The sequence below is a fragment of the Ptychodera flava genome, chromosome 15, assembly GCF_041260155.1.
Source record: "Ptychodera flava strain L36383 chromosome 15, AS_Pfla_20210202, whole genome shotgun sequence".
Taxonomy (NCBI): Eukaryota; Metazoa; Hemichordata; class Enteropneusta; family Ptychoderidae; genus Ptychodera; species Ptychodera flava.
Window position 1 is genome coordinate 3,153,274 of NC_091942.1, and position 14,232 is coordinate 3,167,505.

At 34.9% G+C, this 14,232-nt stretch overlaps 1 protein-coding gene across 3 annotated transcripts in view; it reads right to left on the bottom strand.

Annotated features, from left to right (window-relative positions):
• Nucleotides 1-4,164: 4,164 nt before the first annotated feature.
• LOC139150907 (protein kinase C beta type-like) overlaps nt 4,165-14,232 on the bottom strand; it is a 178,444-nt gene continuing 168,376 nt past the window's right edge. For all 3 annotated transcript variants that reach the window (XM_070723369.1, XM_070723367.1, XM_070723368.1), the window contains one exon: nt 4,165-9,643. In XM_070723369.1, the coding sequence (XP_070579470.1) occupies nt 9,491-9,643 (153 nt within the window). In that variant the 3' untranslated portion in view covers nt 4,165-9,490. The remainder of the gene's footprint in view (nt 9,644-14,232) is intronic.

The following is a 14,232-nucleotide window of genomic DNA, read 5'->3' on the forward strand; positions in this document are numbered from 1 at the left end:
GGGAGCCTCTTTCACACTTTTTACAATCGCCATAAGCTTTCCCCACACAAACAAAGTATTACCGTACACACCAACCCAAACTTCCCTACAAATATCCGAGGCGAAACAAACATTTTCATTAACACAAAAAAATCGGATAAAAATGTAGGAACACATTTTTGAAACGAATCAAACACAAACTCGACACAAAAACATTTTGGATAGTTAGGTGGGGAGCCTCTTTCACACTTTTTACAATCGCCATAAGCTTTCCCCACACAAACAAAACATTACCGTACACACTAATCCAAACTTCCCTACAAACTTCCCTACAAATATCCGAGGTGAAACAAACATTTTCATTAACACAAAAAATCGGATAAGAATATAGGAACACATTTTTGAAACGAATTAAACACAAACTCGACAGAAAAACATTTTGGATAGTTAGGTGGGGAGCCTCTCACACTTTTTATATTTTTTCTTGAACGTGATCGCATTTCTCACATGTTACGGAAAACACGCTTGCACAAGCAGTCGCTATTGTTGTTTAATGACGTCATGAAATCACGCGTGATTTTAAACTTTTCCCAGCCAATCTCGCGGGATTTTTTTTCAAGGTCCAAAAAAAAGTTTAGGGTCGGGGGGTTTGAACTAGGGTAGGTCGGGTTACCGGAAACACACAATTTTTTTTTTTAGGCCTCAAAGTCATTCAGACAGAGACCAGTTACCCGGGACAGTACGAACTCTTTGAGCTGCTCCGCGCCGATTGTGTTTACTTTCCAACTTGAAAACGGAGTTTAAATCCCACTTACCTGACATATGTGGATCTCACCAAAACATGTTCAAAGAGCTAAAATGTCAGGTACATTATTTGCCACGACCACACCAGACGAAACATGGTTTATCAACTAAAAAAAGAACAGGTGTGTTGACACTATTTGAGTAAAAACCCTGAATGTGAATGATGACGTGAATGCAATCATTGAAAAAAGGTGTCAATGACTCATTTTAACAGTACCTGCATAGTAACAGTACACTAGAAAATGCACAAGTATTGTGGGTGTCTGTAAATGTAGTAACTAGCCATAACGACCAGTAACGACCAGAAACGAGCAGTAACGAGCAATAACGACCCAGAACTAGACAGAACGAACAAATAACGAGCCATAACGAGCCAAAAAAATATGTTCTGTCCCTTAATTAAACTACAGGCGCAGTTCCCGCCAAGCTAAGAAATCACGCCCTCTATGACATTTGGTATTACCAAAAACCTCAGTAACAGTGCTCATAGAGTAAGCAATAATGAGCTAGAAATAGAAAGAACGAGCCAATAACGAGCAATAAAGAGCAAAATAAAAATGATCTGCCCATTAATTGAAATACAAGCGTAGTTGCCACCTGTCCTTGAAATCCCGCCCTCTTTGACATGCTCTGTACAATCTCAGAACCTCTGCAGCATAGCTGTGATATCGCAGCGGAACTTGTGACGTAATCGACGCTCGGGTCAAGGGTCATTGCAAGGAACTATGGCGATGACCCTTGACCCGAGTACGTTTGATATACGCCTCAAGTACCGCTGCATTTTCACAGCTATATCTGCAGCAGTGCTCAGTAAACACCTGGCGTATGAGTGAAACCCGATAAACAGTTTTCGAATAACAAGTAAAATTCATTTTTATTTATGTATTGTTGATATAAAAAGATAGAACAGTCACTTCCCGGTGGGCTTATATACTTAAGCATGCATTGTATCCGTTTTGCATTCATGAAACCACGCTTGCCTGAACTCTGACCCTTGACGGTGATTATGGTAAGGGACTGGAGAGAAATTATAAGGGGAGGGCTCCATTTTAAAAATAAAATTACAATACACGGGAGTCTGTTGGGCAAACTGTTGATAAATTTAACATCAAAACAAGCGACATCCCTACATTTATATATGTTTGATAACTGATATATGTACTTTATTGAATTTGGATGGTAAGAAGTGCACGTGTGTGCATGAAATTTGATTTTTTTCTAATTTTACTCAAACTGTTGAATTACTATATGGCAAATCTATAAGAAAAGCATGAACTCTTTTTGCGATACAATACTGACTATATCTTGGCATTTGTAAACGTTTGTCAATTAGAATGTGGTGTTTAAAAGTGAAGATGTGAGATTTAAAATTTGATATGTGAATTTCAGTCAAAAACTATAACTCCACTTCACATGGTAATCCAGCAATAAACTATAAACAATTTTTCTCTTACAAAACTTGCTATATCCATGCACTTATATGTTTATTATGTTAAATACTTAGTATTAGGCTGTAATAAAGTTTCTTGACATTATTGTATTCTCTGTAAAATTACACGCCAAACTGTAGATGACAGTGAACATTACAGACATTTCCCCTTTCAATTTTGAATAGACAAATGCACTGCAGGCAGTTGACAGAATTATTATTGTGACATGTGATCTCTATTATGGTGGCATGTGATCTCTTATTAGTTGACATAAAACGTTACATGATGTGATTATTTTTAAAAGATAAAAGTAGTCTTTGAAAGGTTCTCTGCTTGTTTTTTAGTATGTAAATTGATGTGCATCACTGTTTTTTATGGAAACACATTTGAAGTTCACTATTCACTATTTTTTTCCTTCCTCAGCGTCACATTGAAAAATATCAGCCCTCTCACCTTATAATTTCTTTTCTGTCCCTTATCATGAGTAAACCATTAGAGGAAAACATCATATTTTTTGGCGCTTTACTGCTTCTTCTTGGCTCGATCTATCTTGTTCTGGCCGCTTATTGTTCATTATTGCTCGTTACTGCTTGTTTCTTGTCGTTATTGGCCGTAATTGCTATGTTGCAGCTCGTTTCTCCTAACGGGCTACATCATATCCAAACATGCCGTAGAGGGCGGGAGTTCCAGGATTGGCGGGAACTGCGCTTGTAGATTAATTTATGGACAGATCATATTTTTTTTGCTCGTTATGTCTCGTTATTGGCTCGTTCTGTCTAGTTCTGGGTCGTTATTGCTCGTTACTGCTCGTTTCTGGTCGTTACTGGTCGTTATGGCTAGTTACTACATTTACAGACACCCCAAGTATTGTTGCATCACGCGAAAGTCATAAATAACACTTTGATTAAAATTAGAAATGTTTTTCAAATTTCTGAAAGTTAAAGGGTGTTGGTCGTCGGAACGGCGCTCAGAAATCGCTAGGGACCCCTGCAACCAATATAAACACTGTATCCAAGCTACCTTGGCAATTAATGAAAGCTAAAACATGCTTGTTTAAATGTACATCGTAAAATTTAAATGTTGCAGCTATTTTGACATGATGCATCTATATATAGTGCATGAAATACATTGTTTGTAAACAAGAAAGTTGCACATGTGCAGTTCCGACGACCACTTCCCTTTAACATGGTAATCATAGTACCGTATCGATAAAATCGAAATGATTTTAAAAGTTGTATAAATGAAAATTCATGAACATGTAAAAGTTTTCACAAAGTTTACCCTAACCACACACAAAATACAGATGACAGGATAGTTAAATCTAACCATTCACTAAGTATGCTATCACAATGATCTCCCTGTGCGATTACCAAACAACATGAACAAGTATCTCAACGCAGACGTGTAGCGTAACTGTGTCCTGCACCACATCCATCCACCATGGCGGGACTGCGCCAGCACGAATTTCCGGGATTAGTCGAAAAGTGACAAATGAGGATCAGGCCTCGAATCAGACGTCTCCCTCTGTAAAGTCGGTATCGGGGATGATGGACTGTTTTACAGCGGAGATAATCAAGCAAGTCTAGTTCTCAAAGCAAAGATTTGAACTATCCAAGATATATCGGAGCTCACTGAGCTGACCTTAACCAAGCTCCTCTTATACTGCGCCCTCAATAGTATAGGTATGCGGTGCACTCGTTTATTTTTGGGATTTCCTGCGAGACACGATTTTACGTTAATTGAGAGCGCCTCCTTGCAGGAACGTTTGTTGTACTGTCGGCTTGAGTACGGTGATAAAGGGACAGTGGCTTGAGTGAGAGTCTCAAGAAGTTAGCGATTTCATCATGGAGTCGGTTAATAATTAAACCACAAGATCTTGTGGGCTCTTCGACAGCATTGTCAGGCACCATGTTCCAAAGAACTGACAATAACTGATTGACACCAAGCCATATTCTTCGTTTGAATCATGTCCAAGTTTATTTATTCCAGAAGTTTGATCATGAAATAACAAGTAACAGTACGGATTCAACAGATACACTAGGTGGTAAAATTGAATAAAACTTACTTTCCCATCTGAAAATCAAGCAATGGAAAGAAAAATTTTTTTTTTGAGCGTCATACTGTCCTTGATCAACATTTTGTGTTTAAATGCGCTTGGTATGGTTCATTATATTGCTAGCTTTTCTTTCAAGGTCTTTGATTACCAAGGATTTCAAGACTTTGTTTTAATTGCACACTTTATAACTTACACAAAATTTTGATTCACTCATGGGGAAACCTTGACTGACTGTGAGGATACTGTTCCTGTATGTCCCCACATCAACTCCACAGATCAAGTCTTCTCCAAACATTATTAGAAGAAAGATTCCACTCTGCCGGCTGACGATCTCATCATAACCTACCGGAACTTTCACATTCCATTACATCAACGTTTGCAGTCAGCTTCGAGGCCCCCAATTCTTACTAAATAACGGCAGGCTCCTATGGTTTAATATTAATGTCCAAAAGTAAGGTTTTTGTGTCTTCTTATTGGGTGAGAATGTGAATTTTAAAGAAAGGTGTATCCTAAACCAGCAGCAATGAAAATAATCGTTAAAACTTTTAAAAACTTGAATGCCAAAAGAAACCAGGCATATGAATTAATCATTGTATTTGTACTCCTACTGTGATTATGTAAAATATTTACAAGACTTTGAAGACAGAGCAATGTAGGATAAGTTATGTGATGTTAGAATCAATAAGAGTCAAGATGTTGTTCTGTTATCGTAATCCAACTGTGGTTTGAATAAGATATTTCACACTTCAGCATTATTACGATGTCGGTAAACACTGAAGTTGAAAGATTGTGAACATACATATGTACAAACATTCGCTTAAAATGAATAAGTAAACATATTTTTACACTTTACCTTTTTGAAGAATTTCTCAAATACATATCATAGTAGACACAGATAGAACAAAATAAAGAAAGCTATGAGCAGAGAAAATTTTACATCAACATCTCCTTATATGGTAAACTAAACATGTCAATTTTCCATATAAGGACATAGAGAATATGAATAAGCAAGTTCAAGGTTTGCCCATGTAAGGTGTAAAAGAGAAATAGAATGTAACCATAATTCTCTGTGAGATCTACGGACTAAAATAAACCATCAAACATGAGATACCTTGAGAATTGCTTCTGATAAATGCAAAAAAAGGAATGGTTCAGACATACTTAAATTATTAAATCTTCTTGAAATGATACATTAGTATGCAGAGTACAGATGACAAGCTAGAAAGTAACGTACACATGATTGAAAAGAAAGATATCCTGCTCAGTTGTAAAAAATACAGAAATGACATTGTTGAAAATTAGTGCATAGATTGGAAGTTGGAATACTTCCATGGCAACCTGATGTTTATCAGTCTAAGTGTCATAATGCCCTCCATGCAAATAGCTACAAGTCGTGCAAACATATTGTGGAATGGTGAGCATTATAATCATGGTCTAACAAAGTTTGAAAATTAAATCTGCAGTCTGCATCTTATGAAATGTTTCTGGGATGTCACTTTCAGATGGGCTAAGTAGATTCAGATCTATTCCTCTATCTGTTGTATCTCACAGCCTTTTTGAATTACAGCCAGTGGAAGTGAGGTAAGCTATAAAGATTAGAGATTTGGCAGTGCATCTGACTAGTGTACCCCAGGCCAACCTGGACACATTTGTATAAATGATTTGTTTGTTTTTGAGTTTGTATGATGTTTCCTCACCTGGAATAGCACAGTGATTAAATGAGTCTAATACTTGATGAGCAAAAACTTGGGCACATCAAAGTTTTGCGTCAAAAGGGTTCCAGCAATGGCCATGCATAGCTATATATTTCAGGATACGGTGGAGTGAAGTCTCAAAATGAGACGATGTGAAGCTAGAACTTGCAAAGAGGGCGCTATGAATTTTTGCAATCCAATACTGACAATAGACAAGAAAGTCACTTGGAATAGTCAGGCAATCTAGAAACAGTACAGGTGTGTTCCATCAGATTGGTGAAATGATTATAATGTGTATAAAATATTCTTGACAAGAAAAAACATTCTGTATTTTTAAAATGCACCATAAAAATTGTCAGAAATTTTAAAAATTTCAAATCTTCGGCAAAGTTGCAGAATGTATTAAAAGCTCGACTAACAAAATCAAAATGACTGTCATGTTTGATACAAAATTCAAAACTGAAATCGATGCGATGAGTTTTGCAATGTTTGCGAACAGTAAAGCCTATATGAGTGACAGTAGTTGGCTATGGTACATAAAAAATAAACAGAACTGTGGAGTGTTAGCTTGTGGCTGTTACAATTGTAATTGCAACCGACGTCTATTTCACCAACCTGATAGAGAAAGTATCTGAACAAGTAAGAAATTGATTGCATTGCAAATTTCAAAGAGAGCTTATAGGGTATTCACTCAAATGTTTAGAAAAAAACCATATCTTTCAAATCAACCCAGCCCTACAGAAATACTCAAATTACATAAAAAAACAGGAAGGACAGAATATCAAGTGAATCTGTTTAAAGTACGACTAAAAATTACAAACTATGAAAAAATATTCAAAATGTATGCTTTGAGGAACTTGTATCTCAATATCTGGCAAACTAGGGTAGATAAGAATGGAGTTGAGTACCAAAACGCAGCTTGTTTCTCGGTTGAAATTGTAATAATACAATCTTGATGATTTTGAAACCATATATGACCCAATTTGAATGTATCTAGGTGCCTATTTTAGTCCAGTGCAAATGTGATGTTTGTTCATACTGTGACTTGTTTACTTTACCTTTCCAACAAGGTGATAGGCAATTGATTTCAAAAGACTTACTTGAAAACTGTCTGACTATGTGCATTAATTGTGTAATGTGACTTGCTATTAAAATTTGAGTTTTTTTGAAGTGCAAAAATATGGCAATTTTATAAGTAGACTGTCAGTCTTCGAAATTCACAATTAAATGTTTCAAGAAGTGATACATACGCATGTTGAAGTAAGTGTAGCTTGGTGACAAATTTTTTTCTCAATATATAACCTTCATCTGGCTTATTTTTAACTACAGCTCATTTAATTTTGTTAATAAACCAAAGATTGTTAATGATTACCAGAGACAGGCACACCATCTACAACTGTGACTCCATTGGCGTGATTCTTTAGAGACTAAATGGACTTGATCATGATCAGTGTCAGATGTTCAAATTGCACAGAAATTCCATGATATTCCACACAATCATGATTTGCTGTTTGGATGCATGCATTAACTCACAATGCTTAGAAATACACTGAGTGGTACCAGTACATGGACACTACAGCAACAAACTCCTCTCATCTAACTCTCTTTTTAAAAAAAATTGTGCGAATTGTTCATTCAGTAGGTTGATTTCATACAATGACGTTTAAAAATTTGTAAAACTTGAGAATGGTGAGTGATTCATTTTAGTTTTGCTCAATCTAATGAATAACTGAAAAGTTCTAGATGGGCAGCCGCAGTGAGTTATTGGGTCAAAGGTGAGAGGTTACTTCAGGAGTTTATGTGAATATTTGTGCAAATTGCAAGACTCTATGTATAATTTATGTACGGATTTCACATTTTATGTTCACAAACAGCAATAAATTACAATATTATAGAGGCAAGAAATGTACAGTTTAATTATTTATAAGTTTTTCTTGAATAAATTATACAACTTGAAATTCTCTCTATGAGAGTATTTGAACTTTGAACTTTTATCAGTGATAATTACACTACGAATCCTTGTTTTTTCTATCTATTAACTTTTATTTCATATGACAAAAAAGTTATGAAATAACAGAGAAATACTGATAATTGTTGCAATTTATTCTTGTTTTCAAACCCTCAATATTGATATTCCCAGCATTTTACTATAAGAACCCTAGCCACATATCTACTTTAATACCCCTTGTCCCGCCCCTCAAGTATTTCCCTGTAGTAAGGGATACCAGGTGAGATTTGCTATGCCACAGACAGAGCTGATGCTGCAAAGGTAGATAGAATAGTAGCTGAACGAATGGACACAGTACTTTTCATGAGACATTTTGAGGCTTTTCCACATCATGAAAAGTCTTTCTAATTGTCACCTAGATTTATAAACAATAAACCAATTACCTTCTTGCATTGAACCAAGCAGTTGTCTAAATCATGGCCATAAAAGCCGCTACGTGATTGGCTAGAGAGTCGTCTCAACTGTGAATAGTGTAACTCTAAAAAAAAGATTTAAAAGTTGTTTGATTGCAGATTTAGCACTTACAAAAAATACGGGCAGAATTGTTGTCTAAATGATTGGATGTGTGAGTAATCTTGATTGACTATCCATCAGCTAATCTGGATAAAATGGGCTCTAATCTGACTAATATTGCACCTTCAGTAAAACTTGTTAAAGCAAAATTGATCACCTTGAAACTGTAACAGGTCACCATTGGTTCAGGTCATGTCAGGCCACTTAAATTTCTGTCAGAACAGAAAACCTTGACTTGTCTGGCAAAGACTCAGCAACTCTGTGAAATGCTAAAGTGTTGCTGGCATCCATTTGCAGAGTTTTGTATCACAGAACTGTTCCCTGCATGACTTCTAGTACTGGCAGTGTTACATGAAATCTCAGTTTCATACTCTCTGAAGTAAGATGAGTTGTCTAAACCAAATCCTCTTTCAGGACTTTTTAAAGTCAAGGCACCACTACCACATAACACTGACATTTCAATTAGTTTTCTAGGCCTGCTACAAGGTTCTGAGTCTCAGCATGTACATAACAAATCTAGCAATTGTGAATTTTGAAGTGAAATAGCCATCGTAGTTCATAAATGTGATGTGTATGTACAATATTCATAGAAATTAATCCATGCATAAAAATTCCTAGTCAGGAACAGCCCAGCCATCCTGACGCTTACAACAATTCTCTAGCGGGAGAAAATATTATTAAATGTAAAAAGAAGGGGTGCATACATGCCTTGGCTCACAATCTCCTAACGATAATTTCTTGTGACTAAACTTATATGTGATATCCTCAGAAATTGTCGAACAATGTTGATCATTTCAGAAGACATAGAGATTGTAATATTTTTATTTAATTTTCCCTATGGACTTTTCATAATGTTCAGAAAGCTTATTTATTTTAAGAGGGAGAAATATTTTATACACAATTGCAATTCTTATAAGTTATATTTCAATGAATAAATTGAAGTGTCACAGTGTGACCTTTTACCTTTGAACTCTGAACTTTGATCTACCTAGATAGTCTATCAAGGTTAAACATTTATGACGTATTCAGGGTTTGTGTATGAAAATCCCATAAATTCCGACTGGTCTAGGTTCATAATGAATAATTTATCTGTTGGTGTCAAGGTTGGGGCTTCTTTTGTGAACTCCTTATCAAAGTTACTGACATCAAGGGGATTTTTCTGTAAAAGAAAGAAAACAAAATGTGTATTAGATATTTCCTCAATAGGCAAAAACGTTCTTCATCAAAGATATTTGTACCGATGTACCATGACATACTATGAAATAAAACTCTACAAAATTTTGTAAAGAGTGACTATAGTATAGATGTCTGGAATAGTTATACAAGCGACCTAGCGGCCGATATAGCTCCGCTGTGTTTATGTAGAGAATAACTATTTTTGACACATGTTGATGAAGAAGGTGGAAATCTTTGATAGCTCAATGCAGTGGCCAGAAAAAAGTGGCTAAAATAAGCTGCAAAAATACACAATTGAAGATTTCATCATACTTTGAATATATCACATCGGATCATCCCTAGGAACATGTCAACCAAAGCTATCTGATGAGTAGTGTTTTGAGAATAAAATTTTCTGACCAAAAATGGCAACAATTGCCCCCCAAAATAAAAATTGCAGATTTCATCATAATTTCAAAAGATCAAATTGAGTTCATCTATAGACACCTGTATACCAAATTTCAAAGCTGTTAGACCAGTACTTTTTGAGAAACACATATTTTGACCAAAAATGGGAAAAATTGCCCCCAAATTCAAAATTGCAGATTTCATCATTATTTCAATACATATCATTTAGTTCATCTATGGAAACCTGTATACCAAATTTCAAAGCTATCAGATGAGCAGTTTTTGAAATACACATTTTTTGACCTAAAATTGCAGAAATTGCCCCAAAATTACAAAATCGCAGATTTCATCATAATTTCTACAAATATCATTAAGGTGATCTGTAGGAACCTGTATACTAAATTTCAAAACTATCAGACCAGTACTTTTTGAGAAACACGTTTTTTGACCAAAAATAGCAAAAATTGCCCCAAAATTACAAAATCGCAGATTTCATCATAATTTCTACAAATATCATTAAGGTGATCTGTAGGAACCTGTATACTAAATTGCAAAGCTATCAGATGAGTAGTTTTGGCAATACACATTTTTGACCAAAAATGGCAAAAATTGCCCCAAAAATACAAAATTACAGATTTCATCAGAAATTCTATATATATTACTCAGTGCATCTATAGAAACCTGTATACCAAATTTCAAAACTATCAGACCAGTACTTTTTGAGAAATACATTTTTTGACCAAAAATGGCAAAAATTGCCTTAAAAATGCAAATTTGCATATTTCTTCACAATTTGAACAAATCTGAAATAGATCATCCCTTGGGACATATGTACCAAATTTCAAAGCTATCTGACCGGTAGTTTCGAAGAAGAAGATTTTTAAAGATTTTTTTACCAAAAATGACAAAAATTGCCTTAAAAATACAAATATGCAAATTTCACCACGATTTGAACAAATCTGACTGAAGTCACCATAAGTAAACTGCATAGTAAATTTCAAAGCAATCGGACAAGCGGTTTCAGAGAAGAAGATATTTTTACCAAAAACACCAAAAAATGCCCCAAAAATACAAATATGCAAATTTCACCACGATTTGAACAAACTTAAGTGAGGTCACCCCAAGTGAACCGCATTTAAAATTTCAAAGCAATTGGACTTGCGGTTTCAGAGGAGAAGGCAATTGTTGACGGACGACGACGACGACGACGGACGACGGACGACGACGGACGACGACGGAAAATCAACCTATTTGATAAGCTCCGCGTCGCTGACAGCGGAGCTAAAAAGAGGCTGTTTTTTGAAAAAGAACAAACAGTTTAATTTATCACCGACTGAGATTTCTATGGCAGTAATGGACAAAGCAACTCTTGTGACACAATAAAAAGTTTACTATAAAGATATACATATGAATATTCATGTCTTTCTGAAATGTCCACATAAAATGAATATCACAGTAATGAACTTCACCCTGAACACTGACTGATACTATTCGAAAATTAAATGATTGTGAGTCATTGAGACAACAAATATGTTACCATGGCAACATTCACCAACATTTGGAAAAAACCCTTTAATACTAGTGACTGTGATTGTGTGTAGTGTTTGCCGTCAAAGGTATCCTAAAACAAAGACAATCTGTGGCCAACTTTTCCAAAACCAACAGCAAATAACATGAAATAAGTAGAAACTATTTTAATACATAAGCCTCAGTTCTCATGGTAAATTTAAAGTTAAGTTTCGGACAAGGGGCCAAAAGTTGTAAATTTTCATTGCTTTTAAAAGAATATGCATAACTTCAAGCTTTTCAAATTCACAAACGTTCTCAAATAATCCAACTTCCTGTATATCTTCATGCAAACTAAAATAAAGATAGAGTCAGTCTAGTTGACGCCAAATCAGGAAAAAGTAATGAATAAGATATTGGATTTCACAGGACAAGGCCTTTTCCAAATGCTGATAAAATATTGTCATATCATCTGTTGATGTCATTTGGAAAGCAAAGCACACACAAAGATTTCAGAGGCACTTTATATGATCTTTAATGGTGCTTTTTTATTTGTTGCCAAAAAGTGAAATCGTTTGGTGAAAATGTGAAGGCGTTCACCACACATCCTCATGTGGCCTTTGGCAGGACAGGTCTAGAGACATTGCAAAATTTATAAGCTATTAGTAAAAAGCTAATTTTCATGCAAGAAGGTGAACTGAAAGTTTAAGATTGTAAAATATAAACCAATGTGGCTGAAACTATACAAGTAATAAATGTAGTTATGCATGAGTAAGCAAAACATGCAAAAAGCAGAAATATAAAAAGCATTTAGAATACATAATCATCGGTGTTATTTCTATCATGTGCCGTATATCCTTTTTTTTTACCAATTTCAACTAATTGTTAACATCATGCTTCTAGTATCTATATGAATATACTATCAGTAATTAATATAAAACATGTACATTAACAATTTGTTAGTTGTAGTTTATAGTAGAATGTTTGGCACTACAAAAAATCTAGTAGTATCAAATAGTCATAGGATATTATTAATTCCATTATGGGTTAAACTTTCAACTTATTGCATACATTGTAGCTTTTTTTTGACCATTGTAACAAATTAAATAAATTGTAACATATTGCTATGTGTGTCTTTTCTTTACTGCCATTATTGCAACAAAGTATTTTCAATGTTACAAGATGTTTCTATCCACTTCAACATGTTACCTACTCTGAAACACTGCTGTGCAACAATTGTCAAAATTTTGGTACTGGTAATTCTGAAGAATCTTGGTAACTTTGTGCAGAACATGAATTTCATTTCCAGTTGAAAGTCACTAATTATTCCTTTAATGCTAACAACATTAAACTTTTAGTCTTAGGGAAAAGGGAATGCATACCCTTGATTAATTACAGATAATTTCACTTCATCAATGTCAGGATTATGTACCGGGTGATTAAAGCAGAATGAACAATCTGATTTTTTTAACCTGTACTGTTATTATATTAATAATGTTCATCTTGCTATCTTAACAATTGTATTTATAATTTACAGTGAAGCAGACTCACTTTGTATTTTTTGTATTGAGATTTTGTAAAATTAAACAGTGTCTGGAGGTTGGAATGATTCTCCAGAAAACGTCGTCTTTCAGAACTTGAAACAATGAAATACCTCACTGTTTATTCAAAAATAATATCCTTTGTGGTTTGCTTTTGTTTCTCACTATTGCATTTGTCAGCAAATAAACCTGTCAAATGATTTGAATTTTTATACTTTAGAGTTCAGGTTCAATATTCAATGGTCTTGTGTTAGGGGGTATTATTTTTCATCTGTGCTGAAATTTTATCCTGTGAATAAAATCAAGTAATTTGCTTTTTATGGGATTGCTTTGAACTTTTTCAGGTAGCTACCTGGGACTGCCAAATGGTAGGGTCTTAGGACACGTTTTGTTGTATGAAGACAGACAGGAGTGAATTAGCAAAGGACAGAAAGATTGCATTCCGTGAGTTAGTGTATGATTAGCATGCGAGTGAAATGATATAACATGATTATGATATGAGGAATTGTTAATGGGTAAGCTGATAAAAGTATGTCAATATGAGAATGGATAAAATGGTAGATATACAGGACACAAGATTGCAATTTGTCCGAGCATTGAGTATGGGGTTTTTAGTGCACACCGATTCCCAAATCACCAAGAACAACCAGAATAGATCTGATTTCAAGGAATAGAGATCCCCTCATTACCATCAACATAGTTCAGGAAAGAGAAGTTCATAGTTTACATACACACTGCATCTGTTATGTGCCTTAATACTGGGATTAGCACATCAGCATCAACAGTACAACCTATTAACAAGATTATCAATGGCCATCAAATGTAGAATATTCCTTTTGTTCTTCATTGAAACACAATGTCTTCGGTGATGTCACACACTTAATTCATCTAAGCCCTAGATATCTCATTTAAAGAATATAGCAGTTGGCATTTTTCTCAGTCAAGCCTAATGCCAGTGCGTGTCTAGAAGATTCAGAGAACCATTGCTTCAAATGTCACTATCTACATATTTGATACTTGATATTTTAAAGAAATATTACATCCTTCACTACTTAAGATCATTCGTGCTTGCTGACAAAGCTACTATTGATGAAATAAATAAAATATTTGATGACGGAATTTTTGATTGACAATACAT